Source organism: Tenrec ecaudatus, chromosome 15 (assembly GCF_050624435.1).
Source record: "Tenrec ecaudatus isolate mTenEca1 chromosome 15, mTenEca1.hap1, whole genome shotgun sequence".
Lineage (NCBI taxonomy): Eukaryota > Metazoa > Chordata > Mammalia > Afrosoricida > Tenrecidae > Tenrec > Tenrec ecaudatus.
The window spans coordinates 43402005-43426652 of record NC_134544.1 but is presented as its reverse complement, the minus strand read 5'-3'; the positions used below and the strand labels follow the sequence as shown (position 1 = coordinate 43426652).

Sequence of the window (24648 nt, the reverse complement as noted above, 5' to 3'; positions counted from 1 at the left end):
ATTAATTCTGACTTTTCACTGTTGTTTTTATCACTGGAAAGTGTCACAAACATTAACAGGTTTCTATTATCTTCACAGACACGAAGCTGAAACTATTCTACTTCCCTCTTTAAAAGAAATCAGAGAAATTAAGTTTCTAGACTTAAATTCAAACTTCAAGATTTATTTTGTTGGCTTCATTTTTCTAATTATTTTCATAGTTAAAGGGAAAGCTCAAATTTCTTATTTATGTCTATATTTAGTGAAGTCCATGTCACCCTGACAAATCTTAGCAACAGCATTATTTAGCCTCATAATTTCAGAACTCATAATTAAGTGTGGTAAACCAGTAGGAAAGAATTCTTTCTAAATGCATTCAATTCCTTCTTCTTCATTGATTGAGCGCCTTAAAGAGGCAGAAGTTTGGAAATCTTCATAACTTCTATGGCGTGCAAAAACAAATCTGTGCAAGGTGTTGATTAGAGTTTATAGAAGTCATGTCTACAACACACTCATAACGAGAGGGTATTTCCCAAGTCCCGTGAGTACTCTCCCCTGCCCACAACAGTTCGAAGCTATTCAGATAATTTGGTAGATTACTTATCTTTTCTGAGTCTGTTTCCTAATCCTTAAAAATGTTGAAAGGATACCACAGACTCAGAAACAAGGTCAATGACATATCTAGCCCATGGTAAGCACGTAATGATAACTACTATTTTTTATTGCCAAGAATAGTCATGGATGTGTGTTCAATCATCTTTAAAATTAACTGCATTTTTATTTCATGTGGGTTTTGTCTATCCTCACTACACAGCACCAGATCCCGTGTCTATCTCAAACTGGCTCCTATCAAACTAATGATCAAGGTCAGAGACTGAGAAGGGCATTGGTTATGAATCTTCAGAGAGTTCATGGTTAGTGGGGAGATAGCCAGATAAGCCAAATCTACAATGAGATGAGTGCTTCTGGCAGGGTATTTGCCAAGGGCAACCTCATTCCAATCATTTGGCTCTGAAATGAGGAGTCCTGACTGCACACCATTTGATCAAAGCAGCTGGAAATAGAGGACAGTGCTTAGATCAAATAATTGATCACATGTTCACTTATGTAAGCCTAGATTCGTCTGCTGGGTCTGTGGACATCAATCTCCAAGAGCAAAATGTCTTTGTCTACTCTCATTTCCTACTGGAAACCACTAACATCTTATATAAAGGAGATCTCCACACTTTCAAAATAATGACCAATCTCCTTTTAGAGGGTCTGTGTTCTGTATGCTTGGAAAATGAGTCCCTCGCTTATTGTTTTTAATCACCATTTAACATGCCAGCACTGCTATTTGAATTCTTAAGTCTAACTCTGGAATGTTGAAATGTTCCATAGTATAATTACTTAGACTTGAATTCTTTCCAAATGGAAGGAAGATGACAAATGGGAATTATTTCCACTAGAATAAGGACAAACGTTTGCGTCTGATTTGTTCACTGTGTCTGCCAGAGGGGTTGACAAACTATGGCAAATCCAGCCTGCTACCTGTTTTTGGATAGCCCGTGAACTTAGAGTGGTTTGCTTTTTGAAATTACATTTTTATAAGGTTGAGGAAATCAAAAGAAGAGTGAAAAGTATATATTATCTCAGGGTCCATAAATGGAGCTAAATGGAACACCCCTCATGCCCATGTATTTATGCATTGTTCATGGGTGGTTTTGCATCACAAGGGGAGAAATTAGCAGTTGCTATAGCCATGAGTTGGTTCCAGAGCAGAAAACATTTATTACACTACCTTCTACAGAGAAAGAATGAAATACCTACCCTTGGCCTAGCTCCTCAGCATCTTTAAATTTCAGATGCACTAATATTTAAACCTGCCATGTGCCCCCATCTCAAGGAAAGTGCCAAACCTAACATATAACTCGAAGATCAACCACTAAATTATGAGCTAGCATAGAGAAGCCACACAGCAAGGAGCAGCGCACTGCAGAGGCGAACACAGACTGAGGCACCTACTGCCTGGGCTCAGTCCTTGGCTCTACCACTTGCCAGCTGTGCAGCCTGGGGCAAAATGCTTAACTTCTCTTCCCGTCAGTTTTTCCCATTTACTAAATGAGGTCAATGATGGTACCCTCCACCTGGTGCTGCTATGAGAATGAAATCATTTAACTTTGATGATGTGGTTAATCACCTGGTATATGTAGTACTGTATATATGTATATATAGTAGGTCAACAGTAAATAAAGTATTGCATTTTGACTGTATTTTTAATTTAAAATTGTTGCCTAAGTTAATGAGTTAACCTCAACATATTCATAAAAACGGAATAATACTATCATGGATTAAAATATGAAAATTTCCACTTCTGTCAGTAAGTCCTTAATGCCAATACAATGTACTAATGTCTTCCCTAATTGCATTTTGATTGTAGGATATAACAATTTAGCTCCTATACCTGTGTTATAATTTTGCAATCAATGGTCCTGTTTCAGATAATAAACAGATTGTATTCTGAACGGTTGAGTAACTTCTGATACAAAAGCTAACTACCTAACAACTTCTCATCGGAGGGGATCAAATTGATATAAAGGGAAAGCAACAATTTAGAGATGGCGTGGATACAAAATTAGTTTGCTTTGTGAGGGTTGTTATTGAATTCTCAGGAAGAGAAAAAATAGAAAATGTCCTACACCCAAATAAACACTGTCTAAGCACTAAAGGTGGGGATGAGGTGGGGCTTGCTATTGGGTTATCTAATAGGATATTAATATTTAATATCCAACAGAATTAAAAATCACTGCTGTGATTTTAGAAAATTGATAATTCGTACTCCAAATGGTGAAATACATTTATTACACTAACTCAGGTGATTTTCAAATAGCCTATGTCTTGTAGAGAGTGAAATCTTGGTAAAGTAGCATCTTCTATAAAATACATTTACAAAAAAAACCCCAAACTTCACCTAACTATGAAGCTAATGATGGGATTATAAAAGCTGATGATGGTTGAATGTTTAAAAAGTAATTATTCTTTCCACAAATACTTCCTTACTGCATGTGCTTAGTCCCTCTTTTAAAACAGCAGCTTCAGTGGACGTTTGTTCTGTGCACAGGTAACGGAGATTTGGAAATGCAATTGGGGAGGGCCTGCACCAAGGCTTCCTGACGTCATCAGCTTCATTCATTCAACTCTCACCAGGCATTGATTTAACTGTTACATTGTGAGGGATGCAAGGGGAATGCAAACAGAGGAAGTTAATTAATGTAATCCGGTTTGGTTTATTAAGGAATGATTACTAAATGATAAATAAATAAAATATAAAGAGAAACTTTTTGATTTATTTAATCAGAAGTTCGGTTGTAAGTTTTCTGATCCTTACTTTTTTCCTGTACAGAATATTGCATGTCATGACCCTTCATTTAACTAAATTTCCATACTTTTGGAGCCGCTAATAATGATCCTTTTTAGCAACCTTTCCAGCAATCTATTTCTTGAGTTTTACATTTTTTTTTCAAAAGGACAAGAAGTAAATAACCAAACATTAAGCCTGTAAGAAGCTTTATTATCTATCTATGCAAATTCTACAATTCCACGTTGCTTATCTCTGCATTCAAATATATTTTATTTAATATATTATTTAATTTACCAATTATTCTTAATGCTTAGTTTGTTAAAATAGATTATGAATCTGAGCATAAATAGTATATTCTGGAAAATTAAGCAACTAAAGCAAATATTTCAAATTAATTTGAGTATTTATCATCTTACACGTTGGCAGCTTCATTTTTGTAGTCTTAAAATACATTAAAATTAATATTCTTTAAAAGAAATATTTTAAAAAACTATACTGTCGTGTTGTATCATATAGACAACACAAATCCTTAAGCAAGTATGTTTCTTTTGAAGTTATTCTACTTGTTTGTATTATATATATATATCCCAACCTACTGCTTAATTTTAATTATTCATTTTACTCTTTGAGTTTGAGAAACTCATATATGGAGTATCACAACCACAGGTAAACCAGAAGTAGTAAATATAATACATTCCATCCATTTAATAAAAGTGATTTTATTACAAAAAATAATGAACACATTTATTCTCCTCTCAAAGCAAGCTAAGGCCAAGAGAAAGTACTTTTACATTCTGCTGAGCTGATACCATATTAGTGGTTATAACTTATGAGATTTTTGTTTACCTAAAGTTAAGATCTTGATAAATTTTCCTGTGAATTAGTCACCAACAATTCAATAATAGAATTAGTCACCAAAACGTAAAATGTTGCTACTAATGGATTACTTAGCCTATTGTCCAGTAATATTATTTTGACCGCAAAAAAAGGTTTACAGGAACTATTTTCTGTACCTTCTTCTTTTAAAGGAAAATACAGCTTCCTTCCTGCTGCAGAAGTATCAGATTCGTGCAGCATCCATGACACTTGTAAGCATTCAGTGGTCAGACACCACTACATATCCTTCAAATGACATGGCTCAGTGGAGCTGGAAGGTGTCGTCACGGAGCCACGCAGCCTGGTATCTCAGCCATCCACCAGGACAGAGCCAGCAGGCCCCAGCTGGTGTGCTGAATCCAGACGAAGGTAAGAAATGGATTTTGCATTTTGAAAGTCAACTCTTCTGACACTGAATCCCAGGACATATTTATGAGATAGGAGTGCAGCGAGGGCTTCAGAATTCATTTATTGGATCAAATTCATTATGCTCATTATCCAGAACCACTCAGAATAAGTTAAATCTTCATTTTCTTATCTCTTGCCTTTCAGAATTCACACACAGTTGTACATACTGTTTTCAAATATGAGTAAGGGGATGTTCAAGTCAACAGCTGTTTTGTCTGATTTTTTGCACATGGGATGTATTTTAAAGCAAGTCTATTTAAACGTTATTTATAATGATCAAAGTTAAAATAAGACCACAATATTACAATACTCATGCCCATTGGTATGGTAATTACTGGGACCACACTCATTTTACCATTACAATCTTTAGACCAATGAAAACATGACAAGATGAAAAATATAGTCATGTTCTTGCACCCTCTTGGCTGCCTGCTCACTGTACAAGCACACATGAGTCTGTCTTCTTCTGTTTGCTATTGTCTCACTGTCATCGATTGATACCATCATTTGTTAATTCATCTTCCACGGAGATAAGAAAAATCAACTTACAAGGTTTCTAAGTTCAAGAAGTCTCCTGTCACCTGTGGGCCTCACCTTAACATGTACCCTGTCAACTGTAGAGGATAGCTTCAATTTCCTAAAACTTTAGTTATCTAGGTCTGGTAGAAATATCATGACCTTCCCACCACCCCAAATAGGCATTCACTTTTGCAAAGGTGCCCAGAGTTTATCCCGTCCTTCAGACATCATTCTGGATGGGAAAAGGTCAAGATAGATGTTCGAAGCATGCACTTTGTCTCATATAGCACTCTCGTGGGTTCAGCAGGGGTAACCTGGCTCTGCAGTCATGGTGTTTTACCATGAGAAGAAAAGGCTTCTTTTTTGTTTCTAAAAAGAGAAAGAAATCCTCTTCTGGCACTCATTAACACGGGTTTTTATATTGCAGCCAATAAAACACGATTGTCATTTCCCATAATCTTTTTATCTCAGATGCAGTTTTTAAAAGACATAATTTCTTTCGCTCCTTTGACAGGTCTTTGGCATCCTCTTTGCAACACACACACACACGCACATGGGGACACAGGGACACCTTCTAAATGGCAGTCACAAGGCAACTGCCCAACTTGGTCATGACTTGTGCAGGGGTGCACAGACCTAACTTGAGATAGATGACACTCCCCAACCCCTGATTTTCAATTGCACTTCCCCTCACCCCCCAGGAGGGAGTTGCTAGCTAGATTCACCCAGACACCCTATCATCTCTTGCGCTGGCCCTTCATTCACAGTGGAAAAGGAAGACTTTGCACAAGATTAAAAAGTTTGCCAGGGCACAGGATGTATTTCCAATAGCGACTCAGAAAAAGCATTTCTAAAACTCTAACCTTGCAAACCAATTGACCCCACTCAGTAGAAAAGAACCTCCACACCACAAAAGGTGAAAAGAGGAGAAAAGGAGGACGAAGAAAGATCATAAGAAATCTCTTTGCTAAGCCTCTGAGCGTCACTTTTTACTTCTGCTGGTTCAAGGCAGGAAAGCCAATGGGATGGGGTGAGGACTTCCCATCACAGAATCCTCCTGAAACTTGCTCATCCTGAGACCTGGAGGGAGAGCTGATTAGAGCAGTTACTGAATGCTCTCTGCTGGCACCACTTCTAACTGTCCGGGGACTCTGGCCCCACCTGCTTGTTAATTTCAGCCTTTGGGTCCCCAATTCCAGTTTCCCTACTCCAAGGGCTTTTGAGAACCTGATATTTCCTGCGCTCAGGGATAGCATTAGGCCAGGTCCCCATTGACCTTTCAGACACCCTGAAATGAACTTTCCCCACTGGGTCTGAATTGTTTGTTTGCGTTTTCTGCCGTCCAGAGTCTCTATCCCAACCCACCCTTTTCTCCTCTCCCCCCTGCCCCCTCCCATTTCTTCAGCCCCTTGGACCCCCCCTACCTCATTCCCCCCCCCCCCCATTCTTTGTTGTCTCCTACCTGCTGGCCAGACTCTGCCTGCAGTGCTGCCTGAAGGGCATCAGGTGGTAGTTCATGGCGTCCAGCAGCAGCTTCTGGCAGACCGGGTCGGTGCGCATGAAGTCCACCGACTGGACCCGCTCCACCAGCTCGGGGGCCGGGATGAGCGCGAAGCGGAGGCGCTTCATGAGGTCGGGCGCGTACTGCATGCGGGTTTCGCGGTCGTGCTCCAGCCACAGCACGGACATCTGGAAGAGCGCCAGCTCCGACTCCACCGGGGGCGGCAGCGAGTCCAGCAAGGCGCGCATCTCCTCGAAGTTGAGCAGCAGCACATCCTCCACCAGGTACTTGTTGGCCAGCTTCTTGGTCTCCTCCAGGCCGTGCAGCGCGGCGATCTTGCACACCTGCTTGTAGTTCTGCACGGAGATCTGGTCGTTGAGGAACTGCACGCAGAGCTTGGTGACCTGCGGGATGTGCAGGATCTTGCTGACCGACAGCACCTCCTCCACCGTGTCCAGGGAGAGGGTCACGTTGGCGGTGTAGAGGTACTCGAGCACCAGGCGCAGCCCGATGGATGAGCAGCCCTGTAGCACTAGGTTGTTGATGGCCCGGGGGCTGGTCAGCAGCTTGTCGTCGGGGGAGGAGGAAGGCGTCCCGGGCTCCTCTTGCGGCGGCGGCGGCTGCTGCTGTGGCGGCGGCTGCTGCTGCGGCTGCTGCTGCTGCTGGTCCTTGGGGGCCCCCAGGCCGTCCTGGCCGCCGACCCCTCCCCCGAGAGGGGGGTGGCTGGAGAAGAGCGATCTGAAGTACTGCGAGCAGGAGGCCAGTACGGCCTTGTGGCAGTGGAACTGCTGGCCCTGGGCCGTCAGGGTCACGTCGCAAAACAGCTGCTTCCTCCACAGCAGGTTAAGGCCGTGCAGCAGGTTGTCGCTGTGGCTGGGGTCGAAGGTGGAGGTCCTGTCCCCGGATCTGGACATGGCGATCTGACTGGGCGCACCTGGCTTTAAACCCTCCTCCAACCTGCCAGACAGGGGTGGGGGGTGGGGGGTGGGGGTGGAAGGGGTGGGGTGTGGCCGGGTGGGAAAGGGTGTGGAAGGGAGGGGAGGGCGAAGACCAACAGTCAGTGCTCAGCTGGACTCTAACCTCGCGCCCCTCCAGACCGACCCTAGGAGGAAGGGCTACAGGCGCGGGATCCTTGAGCGCCACCAGAAGGGCCCGATTTGGGGTCCGGACGCTTGCTCTGCTCCCTGCAACTCCTCTCTTCACCCGCCCCCCCACACTCCGACCCTCACTTTCCTAAAGCCACCCAGGCTTGGCTCTTGGTGGCGACAGCGATAGTGGCAGCAGCAATGTCAAAGTGGCGGCTGAAGCCAAGACACCTCGTGGGCTTGTGTCCATGCCGGGCCGAAGAAGGGAAAGGCTGGGGAGCGGGGATCCTGGGGTGCCCCAAGAGTGCCGAGGTGATCAAAGGTGGTCGTTCCAGATCAACTTGTGCCCGTAGCTTTGCTTTTTGCAGTTGGCCCAGTTTTTTTTGTTTTTTTTGGGGGGGGGGGCGGGGGGGTAGGTTACTGGACAGGGGGCTAACAGGCATGCGGGTGGGCGCTTCTTAGCCCTCCCAAAGCTGGGAAACCCTTCGATTATCGGAGCTGCCCCGCGAAACTCCTGGGCTAATAGTCTGAGGGAGGAGATAAAGCCCTTTCTTCTCCGGGGAAAGTGCAGCGGAGCGCGGTGAGGACCAGCTCCGCGGACTAGGCAGAGGCGGGAGCTGTCCTTATCAATTCTAGCTCATTTCCCTCACCGGCCCTGCCCGCTTCCCTGCTTCGCAAACTGTTGGCTTCCCCGGTCGCCGCTCAGTTTTGCTCATTTTCCAGAGACGCCTTTCAACCTGGCGGAATTCCTCTTGTCACCCTCCCCCTGCCTCCCCCCACCCCCGAATTTCTAAGAACCAAAGTTCAGGCGTAGATCCTCCACCCTCCATGGCGGGCCGCACCAAGAGAGAGAGAGAGGGCCCTGGAGAGGCTTGGTGGGGGCGCGGGGAGGAGTGGGGATTTGGAGGTACATTTAGAGCAGGAGCCTGGGGGTCCCTGGAGGGTTTCATTTGGCCGGCTCTTCCTCCTCCCCCGCGCAAGGCGCAGACGCTTTAACTCCTGTAACTATGAGAAGTTCAAGTTAGAAGGCAGGTGTTGGGGGAGGGGATGGGGACTGTCCAATGGGGCTGGGGAAGGGGGTGTCAGGTGAGGGGTCTCTGTCTCCCAGCTAGAATTATCTTCATTAGCTTCAGCTTCTTTCAGAGCCCCCTTGGTACAGCTCCCCACAGCCCTCCACTTGGGGACCCCCCCAACCCCCACCCCTTCTCCCACCCCAGCCTTGGAACTACTTCTGTACAAAGTCTCCAAGGTCCGTGTCAAAGCAGAGCAGGACTGGTAGGAGGGGTCGAAGGGAGATCGATATGCCCGGTCCTTAACCTGTAATTGCACCTTCCAGGACTGAGAGGCAAGACCCTCTGCCCACCTTCCGCCCACCGCCCGAGCGCCTGCCTGTCCGCCCCAGGGAGCTGAGCCGCCGCCGCCGCCTGGCACCGAGGTTCCCGCCGGACCTGCCCCTTCCACTGCGGCTCACTCTGCTCTGCCTGGCGCCGGTCTTGGATGGCCGGCTTCACATTTATACCGGACCTGGTTTCTCTCCACTCACTTTACCATCCTGTTCCAGGTGGACCCTACCCCCCCCCCACACACACACCCCAGGCACTCTTCGCGGACCCCTTCCCATGCCCCCAAAGCTCTGGTTCTTCCTGAAACCTCTAAGTCTCTCCCTTTAAGTGGACCTGGTCAGACCTCTCTGGCGCTCGCTCGCACTCCCTGCTTCGTTGTCCCCCCTCCCTCCATCCCCATCTTATCCTATTCCCCTCCCTTCTTCCCCGTCGTCTGCTTATTTCTTGCCATAAGAGTTTTATTCTTTATAAGCGTTTGCCTCACAACTACCGCCCCCCCCCCCAGCCAACCCTTCTGAAAGACTCCCTTCCCGTCCCCTTCCCCAGACAACAACCCCAGAGACGGAACAAATAAACACAAGGCAGACAGACACAAGGCCAGAAACTTACCTGCTCTCAACCAGCTGCAAAGTCAAGGCTCACTTAAGCTCCCCCCCCAAAATCAATTGTCCTTCCTTTTCAAAGGTTTGCTCTCTCCTTGGGGTGGGGGGGGCACCTTCTGGTTCCCAACTCCAGACAGTCACTCTTTACAATTTATTTTGTCGTACATCATTTGATCACCATGAATTAGCAACAGCAAGAAAATGTAGGAGAGGAAGAAAAGAGAGAAAGAGAGAGGGAGTGAGAGGGAGAGAGAGGGAGAAAGAGAGAGGGAGCAGAGCTTTCTGCAAGAGAAGAAGAAGAAAAAATGTACGTGTGACAAATTATGCTACCAAGAAACAACACATCATTATCCTTGGGCCTGGGGCTCAGTGAGTCGTAACGAGAGTAATAGGAAATCCACGGTTGGGGAGAGAAACGGTCGTGCTTGGCCAGTAGAGAGAGACCATACAGGGGGATGGATGCTGGAGAGACTCGCAAAATTATGGCTCAAGGCTATTGTAAAAATTGTCGAGCGTAAATGACTGCGATTTCAAACATCTTTGGAAGAAAGAAGGGGAAAAAGCGAGCCCCCCCTCCCTCCCTCTCCCTCTCTCTCCCTCTCTCTTCTCTCTCTCTATAAAGAACCGTCAAGTTTTAGTGCGCATTGCTAATTAGTCAATTTCTCTCTGCCTTCACAGGCTGGCGACTTCGCTGCTGAGCTGAAACTGCTAATTTCTGTGACCAGCTTTTTTCTTAGCTGTGATCTGGATGAATGAGTAGCTGTCTCACAGAGATGACAAAAATAAACTCTAATCCCCCCCAAAATTTCCACTACATCTTTCTCATGCATAGATTTATGATCTTTAAGCGCTCTGTGCAATATGCAAACTTTTTTTTGTCTGTATATGTGCTGTTGTTTCCAGATTTCACTACATTTGTATGCTGATTGCCCCCCCACCCAATGCAATACCAGACTGATTCCAGAGTATGCCAAGATGCCAATTTGTACTATCTTGGGGGTGGGGGGTTGGGTCTGGACATTTTCTTAGAGGTCAGGGGCTGAGCATGGGGGGCGCGGTGGGGGGAGTAGAGCTGCTGGGCAAAATGAGGGCAGCCTTTCCCTTTACATTTGCTCCCCTGTACTGGTCAAGCTTGATGATCTTGTTTGAAAACACAAATTTTCTCTATCATTTTGTCTGGTTAAACAACCATCTCTGGACTTCTCCGTCAGCTCATCCATGGAGAAAGGTTCAGAAGTCACATATATTTTTATTGGGAAATTAGCATATTGTCAGATGTGTCTTTCATTCAGGAGTCAGAATCCCAGTAATACTAGGAGACTCAGCTACGATTTCATGAATACAGCCTTTCACCTTTGGGGCTCAATGGGTATCTAAGGGCAGCCACCAAGGGCTCACATTTTTGACCCTCACTTAACATGCAAAAACAAAACCCAGTGTGCATCTGGAATGTTAGCTGTAGGAGAGATTCCTGTGCATTTCAGTAGAGGACATCTTCTCTAGACTTATGTCATGATGTATTGTGCCCTTACATTAATAGCCCTGCATTTCTGTTGTCAATGGGAGTTGGAGGTGTCCAAGAAAGAAAGGAACAGAAAAAGGGAAGCAATGCCCTTGAATAAAATGTCCGTGAAAAAGAGCTGGATGTCGGTTAAATCAAACTTTGTTTGTAATGAAGATTGTGCTTATGATTCATTTGAATTAGTCCAGGCTCTGCTTAGTATACTTATGAAAATACACATCGGGGTATCCTCAGACTTTGTCCTCTTGCCTTCCTCTTTGATTTCTGAGAGATGGAAACACACCTGCTTAAGGGAGGGGGGCGGGGCATGGAAACTGAAAATTCTTAGGTTCAGAGATTGGGAATTCCCCATTTAGCATGATCAACAGTAGAATGCATATGAGATATGTACTCTTACAAAGGAAGAAGGATGGAATGGAAATATTTATCTCTCACATAGGCCTTTCTCCATCCGGGAACCAGGTGATTGAATAGTAAGACTTCTATATTCTGGTCTGGCTGAGTAAGGTGCTGCATTTTCATAGTTACATTCATCACAGAAAAGCCTCAACACATGGGGGAAATAGTAGAATGCACTTTCTTCAGGGAAAAGACAAGAAAGAGAATAGACTGTGCAAATGTTCTGACCTTAATATATAATATACATATATAATTTTAAAGATACATATATATATCTTTAAAATTTTTCTTGAAGAGGAAGAGGGTGTCACTCTAAGAAAGTGTAGTTTTTTCTGTTTCCTTATCACTCAAAGCCATACAACAGGGGCCACCATAACTTCCATACCTGCAAAGCTGAATTTTTATGGTTCATTTTTAATGTTTATCTCTTACCAGATTCCAATGAAGTATTTGAAGCTAACCCCAAAGGTATCAATCACTTAAAATTATTGCCATTTTCCCTTTTTATCATAAAGGAGTTTGAGTGTGTTCTGTAAGCCTCAAAAATCTCTTAGTTTCAAATTTCTTTTTATTGATAAGGTATATTGGCCACTAATTGTAATTACTCTAACCTTTATTGCTTCTAAACCACATAAGAGTTACTTTTCAAAAATTTAAACTATCCCTTGACCAGTTAAGATGGAAGAGAGAAGAGAGAGTTCTAGTGCACTGTGAGTGGGGGGGCCGGGGATGCATTTCTAAAACAGCTCTTGAAATGAAGCAAATAAGATGGATTCCTTGTGGGTTTTAAAGTTACATGATGTGGTTATATTTAAATTTTCTGAGAGAAAATGGCAATTATGATCATTTGTTAAGTCATTTTTTGGAAAAGGAACATTTAAAATAACAATCCCTCCATGAACTGTGGGTGACCTGGTATGGCTATCTTACCGAAATTGTACCCTTCCAATATCGTGTGCTGGCTTCGACTGAAAACACTGTAGGAGTCACAAATGATAAGACACTATTTACAATAAATCCTGTGACGAAGGGTTCAATTTGCAGCAATCAGATGCCAGCCACTAAGCGATGGTAAGTATTTGAATTTTATCCCACTTCACCCTTCAACGTACAGAAATTGCATCTGTGTGTTTGATCTGTCCTGCTGAGCACCACCAGCAGCTTGCTTCTCTGCCAAGATTGTTTTTCAAATCGCAGGAAGGACTTGTCTCTTCAAGAGCACTCAGCAGGATGAGTCTCACATGGCATAGACTAGCCAGAATTGTCTTCAATTTATGTCTATATGTCTACATTTATACAATCTATGTCTATAGATATGTAATCATGTAGACATCTGATTCCCACAGTCTTTAGACTTTGACAGAATTATCTTCAGTATTCATCATAAACCCACACATAAGCTGTGTAGAATGGAAAGATGCTAAATGATTGCCACTGTAGTTGCTCTGCCCAACAGAGTCAGCCTTCAAGTCAATCCAGCGACTGTGGATGACTGCTGTCAGGACCACCTCATAGGATTGGAGAAACTGAGGAATGACTTCAAAGCAATCGGAGAAGTGCTTTGTTGCCTATAAAGGGGCAATCACAAGAGAACTTTATCTTCTTAATTCCAGACGCTTCTATTTAAGATTTATGCATTATTTCTGAATTGTATGAACATTAGAGGCTGCCTTCACCTCTTTCTTTTAGCTAGTGAATACCACTTTTATGAGGCCTGTCCTTTAAGAGAGCAGCCATTGTGGGTGGGCTGGATAAAGGGCAAGACGACTCCATTCCACAGATAGAATTCAATTGGTCTAAGAGGGACCATTAAATCCAGGGAGTTACAGAACCCAGACTAAATGCATTGACTTCTACTTTTTATTTTATTTTAAATTTTGTGTAGACTTGGCCAGAAGTATCAGGAAGATTTAGTAGCAAACTACCTGAAGCAGCCATGAAAGAAAATAATTTGTGCTATTCAAATAAGCCCAGGTGGAAGCACACCAGCCTGTGTGATCAGGAGGTGACGACAGGATCAGGTATCAGGTATCAAACGATCCAAAACAAACAACTCTAGCAATGCGAAACTGAGGTTGGAGTGAAGACCCAAAACCCAGGGGTAGATAATTGGATAGCCCCCCACAGAAGGGCTATAAAAGGGATGATTCCACCAAGGTGCAGTATAGCATTGATGAATCACACATCATTCCTCTAGTTCCTGAATACTTTCCTCCCCATCCCCCACGTACCATGACACAGTTCTACCTTACAAATTTGCCTAGACCAGAGAACACACATTGATATAGATAAGAGCTCTCCACACATGGAATTCAGGAAAGATAACCCCTCAGGAACAGTAATGGGAGTAGTGTTAGCCTGAGGGTAGGGGCGTGGTCAGGGAGGGGCAAGGGTGAGAAAGGGGCAACCCATCACAAGATTGGATATATAACGCCGCCCCTCAAAGGGATGAATAACAGAAATGTGGGTGAAGTGGGACAATGGACAATGAGGGGGAGGGAGGGAAAAAAGAAGAGCTTATACCAAGAGCTCAAGTAGAAACTATTTTGGAAATGATGATGGTAACCTATGTACAAATGTGCTGGATACAATTGATGTTATACAAGCTGTAAGAACCCCTAATAAAATGATTATAAAAAAAAGAATTTGTGTTATTAGCTAAAGGCTAAAAATTTTTAAAGCACTAATGGTTCACTCTTTTCCCAGAGTCAAGTACAACTCCTAGCCATCATTCCAGGTCTCCAGGATCCAGCTCTTCTGTGCAGTCTCTCTCTAGTAGTCTTTCTTCTGGGCATATCAAACTTTCACATTCTATAACACCTGTGTTTAGTTTGGTCCTCATGAGTGGCCTTGCTTCTCCACATATAGAGCTGTCTCAAAATTACATTCAGGTTTTCTTCTATTATTAAACGTTTTTTTTGCCGACCACACCTTAAAAGTAACAACTAATATTCATTGAACCCATTACTTGTGTATCAGGCACATAGATGTATTATTTTCCAATCCTTTCAATAATCCATTGAGAGGGTGGAGTAATCCAAACCAATGCTCTCGAGTGGATTCAGACTCATGGTGACCCAATAGGAAAAGTAGAACTGAGCCTTTGGATTTCCAAGTCTGCAAATCTTTATGGTAACAGAAAAACCTAAATTTGCCCCCTTGAAGTGGCTGATAGGCTAGCAGCCCAAAGCGTAACCCACAATACTTTCCTGGTTCTTTGAGAGAATATAGTTGTGTTGTTAGGTGCCATCCAGCTGGCTCTGACCCATAGCGACCCTTTGCACAACAGAGCAAAACACTGCAAGGTCCTGTACCATCTTCATAATTGTTCCTATGCCTGAGCCCATTGATGCAGCCACTCTGCCGATCCATCTCATTGAGGGTCTTCCTCAACTGTAGTAGATACCCAGCACTGTCCCAATTGTCCAACCCTCCTGCTATGTACACTGCACTGTTTTCTTTAAGAGTGTGGTCTACTTTTCATTCTTTGAATGTGAGGTGGTCTTGTGATTTGTTTTGACCAATAGAATGGTACAGAGGTGACTTGATGCCAATTTGATGCTTAAGCCTGAAGAGGTCTTGAATCCTTCAAATTTTCCCTCTTGGAAACCTCTTGGTTACATGTGAAAGAGCCTAGCATGCTGGAAGATGAGGCCCCCATGTGGACCAGACATTTCCCAGCCTAAAAACCCATCCTGATCTCTGATGGATGAATGAATCTGGCTGAGACAGAAGAACTCTCACTGTCCAACTTACTGGTGGGCAGAATCCTGAGGTAGATAGATACCTATTGTGCTGAAACATTAGTTTTCTTGGTGACTTGCTTATTGTAATATTAGATGACCCAGGGAGGCATTCTTATTATCATTTTACCGAAGAACAAGATGAAGTGCTGAGAAATCAGGTAACTTACTTAGAGTTACACGGTTCCTCAGCAGTAGAGCTGAGATTGAAGCCAACAAAAACCAGACTCCAGAGGTCAACCATTTTCCTCCACTGCTCACAGAAGAAATGCTTGCCTCCTATGAACTTCCATTCTTTCATGTATTCTTTTCTCAAACACATTTTAAGTCTCTGTTATAACCCAGACCACGTGTTAAACATGGAGGATACAACAAGATGAACAGAACTGCACATTTGCCCTCAAGAGGCTAACTGCCAGTAGAGGATGCAGGCAGGTAATTAGACACAGCAAGTGAATACTGATAAGATGACAATTGTTCTAATGAGGTTACATAGAAGGCTGACCTGAACAGAAAAAGTAGACCTCTGACTTCTGTATAGTTTGTGATTCTCTTTACATATACTATTAGTGCTTTATATTGATAATTGCTTATTTGTGGAATGCATTTAAATATTCCTAGAGTACTGATGTCTAGGGGAGAAATAGCCTTTTGCCTGACATATAGCTCTTTCATGGTGTTTCATTCTCTACCTTATCCACAGTAGATTTTCAGTAAATATGTGAACACAATTTTAAGTAAAAATTTCCAAGTTACCAGCTCAACAGCAATCTGTTGATGATATTCACCTGATCTTTAAAACTTAATAATATTTATAGTATTGTGAAATGAAAAATGGCCCACCCACAGCACATAGATGGTAAGAGCTAGATAGGACCTTAGTGAGAGCTTCTTGTCAATCTTTTTTCTCTATTAAATTTGACCCAGCAAAGCAAAATTCTCTAAACAGCTGAAGGGAAAAAATTGCTATTATATAAATATTAACTAAACTACTAAACAAAGGTAGCCTGGTGTCATGGTTCAGAGTCTGGATTCTGGAAATAAACACCCGGGTTTGCATCCTAGTTCTTCCCTTTTCATCCGAGTCACCTTGGGAACTTCTCTCTGACCAATTTCTTCCTCTGAAAATGGAAACCATAAGCTACAGAATGTGATCCTGACTCAAAAAGTAGCTTTGGGGCAACAGGTCTTCATGTCAACAATAAAGAATAAAGGTGATGGTCTTCTGCTTATCTTTGACATTACCTGTGCTTCTAGGCAAATCATTTTCCTTCTCCTGGTCTCAAATCCCCTATGGTGTGGTATGGATTCCCTAGCTTTCTATTTAGCTGCTAACTTAAAAGATGGTTCTTCAAACCCACTCAGTGGTACAGTGGTACTTATGTACCATTCTAATCTTCAAGATTACAGCCAAGAGAGTCTTGGGGAGCATTTAGAATCTGCATGGTCTCCATGAGTCAGAATCAACTTGATGGCAGCTAATGGCAATGACACTACAGAGGTACTTTGAAAGAAGTATCTTGTGTGTAACTGGGGATTTTCTCAAAGATTCATGGGGGTAATGGAAAGAAAGGAGAAAGAAATAAGTATTCTTTCACCTCTAGAACTATGCAGAGACTTGGGACAAAAGCCAAGATTTACCCACTTATTTTGGTAGAATTAGTCAGATACAAGCAGCAAATCAAAAGGGTGGAAGTGCTTTGAGTGCAGAGACAGAAACTTTATCATGCATTTTCACAAGCACATGGTTTTCTATGCATCAAGCATTTTACAAGAGTTGAAGTCCAGTGGGGCAAGTATTTGCTTTCCCATGGAAATTCCCTGTCCAGGTGATCATTTAAAAAAAGGAAGCGCTGTTCTCTATAAGCAAGACAATGCATCTTTATCCTGAGGAGGTATCATTCAATATGCAAATTATTCTAATCACCTCCACATGCTTCTTTTCTTTGTGAATATGAGTTTTTTCTTTCTTTCACAAATTCTTAAAAATGAAGATATAGTCATTGCTGTGGTGAAATACCAGCATAAGTTAAAAGAAAAAGAACTATTGCTACTGGGAACTCTAGTCCATCCATGGACAAGTTTATTCCAAATGAGTAGTGCTTAAAAATATCTTTGTCATCAGCAAGTGACTGCAGAGATAGTCATTCAGCAACACAATTGCGTTAATGTTGTTAGGCTGCCTCAAAATAGCCATTCCAAACGATGGCTTCTGAGGGATCTTCCAGGTCAGTCCAGTGGAAGAGAGAAAAGTCAGCTCAGAAGGTTGTGGTGACTCTCTTTTGGATTCCAAAGGTGTGATCCTGACAGATTTTATCCAAAGACACGGGATCATCAGAGGGGCTTATTGTGAAGACGTTTATAGAACATTGAAAATTGTTTCCGGAGAAAGAAACCAGGAAAGCAGTGTTAAGGAATTCCTTTTTTTCTGTCATGTACCATCAAAGACTCTCCGATGAGCATGTCCTTGGGAAACCTTACTACATCTACCTGAAAACCCAGGTCTTGCACTTTCAGCCTAATTTTCATTCCCCAAACTCAAAGAAGATTTCAAAGAAAGATGATTTCAGGATGCCCAAACTGTTCCTTGGCTGTAGTGTAAATAAAAAAGTTCAGTGTCCTGGGTTAGAAAGAAACAGCATTTATAGAAGTGTCTAGAGCTCGGTAGAGCATCTAGCGAGAAATACTTCACATTTTGAAAATTTTGTTTAATAAAGGTCTCCCTAATTTTGTAGTCATCAATGTTTACATGTCCTCCTACCCACTATCCTATTGCTATTTTTAAAATCATTAATGGTTTTCTTATCATTACCAGTCAAGTACCTGTATATTTAATTCTCAAATGTGAATGTGTCATTATGAAGCTGTATCACTTTGCTTGATGTACCAATTTTCCCTCACAGGCTACCTGGTTATACTTTGAAGTAACTATTTCATAGTGATCTTAGATTCTTTGAAAGAGCTCCGGTGGCATAGTGAGTTCTTGCTGGACTGCTGGTGGCAAGGTTAGCAGTTCAAACCCACCAGACTTTCCACTGGAGAAAGATGAGGCTTTTTGCACCTATAAAGAGTCTAAGATACAGTGGTATTTTTAAAATAAACTTAATTTTAGAGCTTATTTCAAGTTACAGCAAAGTGAGGGAGTTCGCAAATACTCAATAGTCAATTTCCCCCATTATTGGTGTCTTACATAAGTATGGCACATTTGTTACGATTAGTGAACCAATATCGATGTATTATTATCAATTAAAATGCATGGATTTTTCCTATTTTCTTAGTTCTTAACGAATGATGTTTTTGATTTGGTTTGTTTTTATGTCACAGGGTCCCAATTCAGGATAATTCATTACATGTAGTTCTCATGTCTCTATGTTCTTCTCTGGCTATTTAATTCCTTGCACGTGCCTTGCTTTTTAATATGACTGTTTTCAGGAATACTGCTTATTCTGTTTTGCAATGGCTGTTAATTGGGATTTTTCTGAAGTTTTTCTGACAATTACAGTGGGATTAGCGGTTTTTGGAAGGGGGACCAGGGGTAAAGTTCCCTGTTTGTTGCATCATATCCAGGGTCCATACGGTTAACATGACCTTCCTGTTGATGTTCACCTGAATCAAATGACTTAATTTTTGTCAAGTTTCTCCACAGCAAAGGTACTCTTTTATCCACTTCTTTTGGGGGAAAAAGTCATTAGGTTCAGCTCATCCTTAAGGAGTAGGAAGTTATGTCCCAGCTCCTTGAAGGCAGAATTATCTACATAACTTATTTGGAAATCCTCTTTCTTGAAGATATGTCTATTCTCCTCCATTTATTTACTTATTAATTAAAAATGCATTTATATTGGTGTGGTCTATTGGATATTTAATTTATAAGGTGGGATATAATCTAAGAGTGCTTGATGTATGTAGCTGGTCAAACTATTCCCTGTTCTAGCTTTGGCCACTGGGAGCTCACTATGCTTTCCCCCGTGTCTTTTTTTTACGTGTTCCCAGTATTCTCTGTGTACATGTGTTTTTACCACCTGGTAATTGTAAAATGTTCCAGGGTCAGCTAGGATATTCCCTGGCCTGTGGTGGAATCAGCCATTTCTCCAAGAAGCCTCACTTTCTGTTGATGGTATTAGAATTGTATTAGAAGTTAAAGTTTGGGATTAGTGATGTTTACTGTTACTGCAGTGTCATTTCACTTAGGTCCTCTTAGTTGATAAAACAAGGTAATATATCTGTGTCAACTTATCAATGTATATATTTATAAATGTACTATATATTTACATATAACCATCTGTATCTCCATTCAGGTAACCATGAGTGTATGCTGATGTCTCCAACAACAATTTAATTTAAGACAGCCAAATTTAATTTTAGCCAAACAGATTTTCATGAGAAACACATCTAATAGGAGAAGAAGAATAGGAAAAACTTTGGAAAATCTTCATCATCTTGGCATTGAAAAGACCATAGGCTCTCTATAGGACTGTGTTAGTCGGGGTAGACTAGAGAAACAAATCCAGGGAGACTCATGCGTGTATGACAAAGAGCTTTAGTTGAATATTGCAAAACCATCCCAGTCCAATCCAGATCAAGTCCATAAATATAGAATATTTTTGTTTTGTTCACTTACAGAATGTTATGTTTAAATGAGGGTAGCACATATTGAATTGTATGCATTTTCATTTTATCTTGTTAGGTACAGATATTATTTTATTATGGTTTATTTGAAAATTATATATGGCTAAAGAGTTATGTGAAAGTGTCAAATTGACAAGGAGTGGTCTGTAGTAGTTACATAATTTGGTGTTAATTTGAGAATTAAGAGTGTAGGGCGGAGTCTAGTCTGTCAATCATTGAACCCTTTGTGTGGGCATGGTCTTTCCCCTGAGGATTCTGGAAATTCCTATATTCATCCTTGGAGGTGGGAGACTCTCTCAGGTTGACTCCCTAAGAGATACTCTACTGACAAGATGCATGAAACTATGTTAGATCCTCGCACCTGGAAAAGCCACATGGAGAGTCCTGCCAGAGCTGAGATGCTTACAATGCCACTGGATCCACAAGATGTCCCACCCACTGGCCTGTGATCTTCCTGCATTTGGCATCATTGTATGTATTTCATGAGTCTGAAGAGGACTTTATAGATTGGTATCGGACAAATGGACTAATATGGACTTATGGACTTGATCTGGATTGGGCTGGGCTGTTTTCACAATATTCAACTGCTCTTGTATGTACAGCTCTTTCTTGTCCACATATGAGTCTCCATGGATTTGTCTCTCTAGTCTACCCAGACTAACATAAGGACCTAAGGAAGTACTCTAGTAATAAAGGTATCATTCTCAGTACAATTTTTTTTAGAATTACTATCTAATAAGAAAACACTACAAAAATCAAAGAATACATTGCAATTGAAATTCAAAATATTTTCAATAGAATAGGAAAGATATCAAGATACTGTATATAACCCTGATAGGATACTTCAGACACAGCTTTATTGAGCAAAGGCTATAAGAATGAATATCCAAACCTAGCCCAAACTTAGTTTAATAGACTATTTCACTGATGACCAATGGAAGTGTCAGTGGCAGGGGTGGTTGAAGTTGTCAAGGATATTGTCTTGCTCGCATGCACGCTCAATGCATTTAACAAATCTGTGGCACAAGCTCTCTTTAGACTATTGAAAGCATGGATATTACTTTGAGAACTAAGTGCACTGGACCCAATTTTTAAAATTTGCAGTTGACTCAATTGAAAAAAAGTAGTTTCAATTGCTCTCTATTGCATGTGAAAATTGGACATTGAATGAAAGACTGAAGAAGAATCTATGCATTTGAATTGTGGTGCTGCAGAAGAATATTTAAAGTCCCATAAACTGCTAAAAGGACAGCAGCTCTGTCTTGTATAAAGGATGGCTAGGATGTCCAAGTATGCCTTGGACAAAGTATGGCTACAGTGCCCCTTAGAGGATAGGATGGTGAGACTTCATCTCACATACTTTGGACATGTTTTCAGGAGAGACCAGTTCCTGGAGAAGGAGATTATGTTTGATAAAATAGAAGGGCAACGAAAAATAGGAAGGCCCTCAACCAGATGGATGAATACCGTGGGTATTAATGGCTGCAACAATACGCTCAGGCATGGAAACAATTGTGAGGATGATAAAGGCCCAGACAGGCCTCTATCTGTACAGAAAGTTGCTGTGGGTCACAACAGACTCACTCGTAGCCAGCATCAACAACAGGGCCAAACCCTTCTGGATGTGGTGTTTCCGTTTCTCTAATCTTTCCACAAAGAATTCATTGTTCTTTAGTCTCTATCACATCATTTGGCATCGTCAAGGAATTGAAATCATCTTTCATTTAAATATTCTTTGAATGTGGGGAACAAAAAGAAACGTGAAGGGTCAAGATCAGGGCTATAGGGTGGATGGGGTATGGACAAATCCAGTTCTATTCTGAAGCAAGTGCATTATTGACATGGGGAAAAAAAACTCTTGTCATGGAATTTTTGCCCATTTACTTTCCTGGAACTGTTTTGTCATCAAATAGTTTTCAGTGTTATTAAAACATATTCCTAATAACCCCTTGGATTTATTCTATGTCTTACAAAAAACCTATCAAGATTACTCTTTCAGAATCTTCCAAAACAGTGGGCATAACCTTCTAAGCTAATCTCCCCACCCAGAAGATCCCCTTGGAAGCCTCTGCTGTGACTGAACCTTGTCCTCTGGCTCAAGACTTGTCCTTAGTTATGATTCACTGCATAAAATAGTCTCCATTATCTTTAATCTTGCTTAAAGTATCAGTGGAGCTCCTTGAGCTAGTTTCACTTCATGCAATGTGTTTGGCACCCATTGAGTGGAAAGCTCACTGAGGCAAGATATTCACTTAAAATGGAAAATCCTGAACCACGTGAGATGCTAATTTCTGCAGGTACCGCCTCAATGTTGAGTCTGTGGTGTTCCTCTACCTGCCCCGGGACTTCAGCCATAGTTTCTTGATTTTTCTAGGTTGATTGGCTCCCTCTTTGGGATCATCTTTGAGATCCTCTTGCTTTCCTTACAATGTTTGAGCCATCTGAAAATTGTTGCTTTGTGGTGGGTTAGTGTTCCTATAAATATGTTATGAAGCTTCGACAATTTGGGATGAAGTCCACAATAGCATTGTCAAAAATTTGATGTCAGTGCTGCCCTCAAAAATAGTTTCCCCATGGCACAAAAGTGTCCTTATTCAGAAGGCTCCCTAACAATGTTTAGACAGCGTATTCCTGAAAAAAAAAAAAAAAGATGTCTTGGAGGTATAGTGGTCACACGTGGGCTGCGACCCACAAGGGCAGCAGTTCAAAACTGACAGCCACTCCTGGGGAGAACAAAAAGGGCTTTCCAGGGTTCATGAGGGAGAGGGTAGTGGGGAGCGACGGGGAGGGTAAAAGGAGAATTAGCTGATTCCAGGAACTCAAGTGGAAGGCGAATTTTGAGAATGATGAGGGCAACGGATGTATAAGGGTGCTTTACTCAATTGATGTATGTATGGGTGGTGATAAGAGTTGTATGACAATTGATGTATGTATATGTATGGATGGTGATAAGAGTTGTATGAGTCCCTAATAAAATGTAAAAAAAGAAAAGAGGAGAAAAAAAATGATTAGGGCAAAGACTGTACAGATGTGCTTTATACAATTGATGTATGTATATGTATGAACTGCGATAAGAATTGTATGAGCCCCAATAAATTGTTAAAAAGAAAAAAAAAGAGTTGTATGAGTTCCAATACAATGATTTATTATTTAAAAAAAAGAAAAAAAGAGTTACAGTCTCAGAAACACGCATAGGCAGTTCCACCCTGTCCTCAAGGGTCACTATGAATCAGCCCCACTTCATCATCGGAGGCAGAATTGAGTCAATCTGCTAAATGGATCGCCTAGAAATGTAATTTATTAAAATAATTTTAAAACTCCCAAGTCATCTGCTTCAATATTGTGTCATTAACCAAAACATCCCAAAATAATGTAGGTGACAAAATCTTTATCCTTACATATAGACATAGAGATTTTATTTATTGTATTTACTAGGAGGGTGCATGCATATAAGTATATATATCTTGTTTTGTACATATCCATGTAAGTATAAAACAGAAGAATTCATTTTCCTCCACAAAGAATGAAGTGCAAATGTATTGTTTTAGGATGCACAAGGAAGTACACCCACACCTCACCCCTGCTACACACAAAAAAATAATCCAGAATTTTTTCAAAGCTATATATTTAATTATTATTATTATTTTACAAAACAGCCTTGTCACTTTCAAGGTACTCTCCATTACATTTGTCAAATCTGTGATTCGATTCTTAGAAACACTTTTCAAACTCATCTGTTTGGATGGCTGACAGCACTTCCCTAGGCTTTTTCTTCACTTCTTCTACTTCATGAAATCACTGTCCTTTCATGTCCCTCTTTATTCTCGGAAGCAAAAAGAAGTCACATGGAGTAAGGTCAGGAGAGAAAGGTAGGTGGGGAAAGAGAGGCATGCTACTTTTTTTTCAAAAACAAAGCAAAACAAAAAAACACCCCCTGGCGCATTGAGATGGTTGTGTGAGCAGGTGCATTGTCTTGGTGGCAAAACCAGTCCCCCGTCTGCCACAAATCAGGTCCGGTCCCTTTTTTGTCAGACACTATTGCACAATCTTTTCAGAACCTCTAAATAGAACGTTTGATTGACAATCTGACCTGGTGTAATGAACTCCAAATGCACTATCCCCCTCACATGACAAAAACAAATGAATATCGTCTGGATCTTTGATTGCACTTGACAAGCTTTTTGGGGGGTGAGATGATGATGGCATCTTCCACTGGCTTGATGGATCTTTGGTTTCGGGGGTTTTGAGAACAGCATCATGTCTCCTCAACAGTAATGACTTGGGGGAAAAGCTCGGGTTTCTTTGGAGGTCTTCTTACAAAGCCTGGCATGTTTCCAGTCGATGTTCTTTTTGCTGGTCAGTCACAAATTTTGCAGCGGCCCTTCTCATTCCCAAACCTTCCATTAAAATTCGCTGAACCGAGCTGAGCTCCAAGATAGTCCAGATAACGTCCCCATCTCTTTAATGGTCCATCGTTGGTCTTTGAGCACAAGTACATGAGTTTTGTTGACATTTTTGTCCTTTTGGGAAATTGACATGTCCAGAACGAGGCATGTCATCAACCAACATTTCACCTTGTTTGAAATGGGACAACCATCTATACACTTGAGTTTTTTCCATAGCACTGTTCTTGTAAGTGCTGGTCAACATCACAACAGGTTCTGCGGCATTTTTCCTGAGCAAGAAGCAAAATTTCACAGCTGCA

The 24648-nt window shown here is 41.9% G+C and overlaps 1 protein-coding gene across 1 annotated transcript in view; it reads right to left on the bottom strand.

Annotated features, from left to right (window-relative positions):
• KLHL14 (kelch like family member 14) overlaps positions 1-7537 on the bottom strand; it is a 105169-nt gene extending 97632 nt beyond the window's left edge. The window contains exon 1 of the mRNA XM_075533141.1: positions 6585-7537. Coding sequence (XP_075389256.1) covers positions 6585-7537 — 953 coding nt within the window. The remainder of the gene's footprint in view (positions 1-6584) is intronic.
• Positions 7538-24648: the final 17111 nt, after the last annotated feature.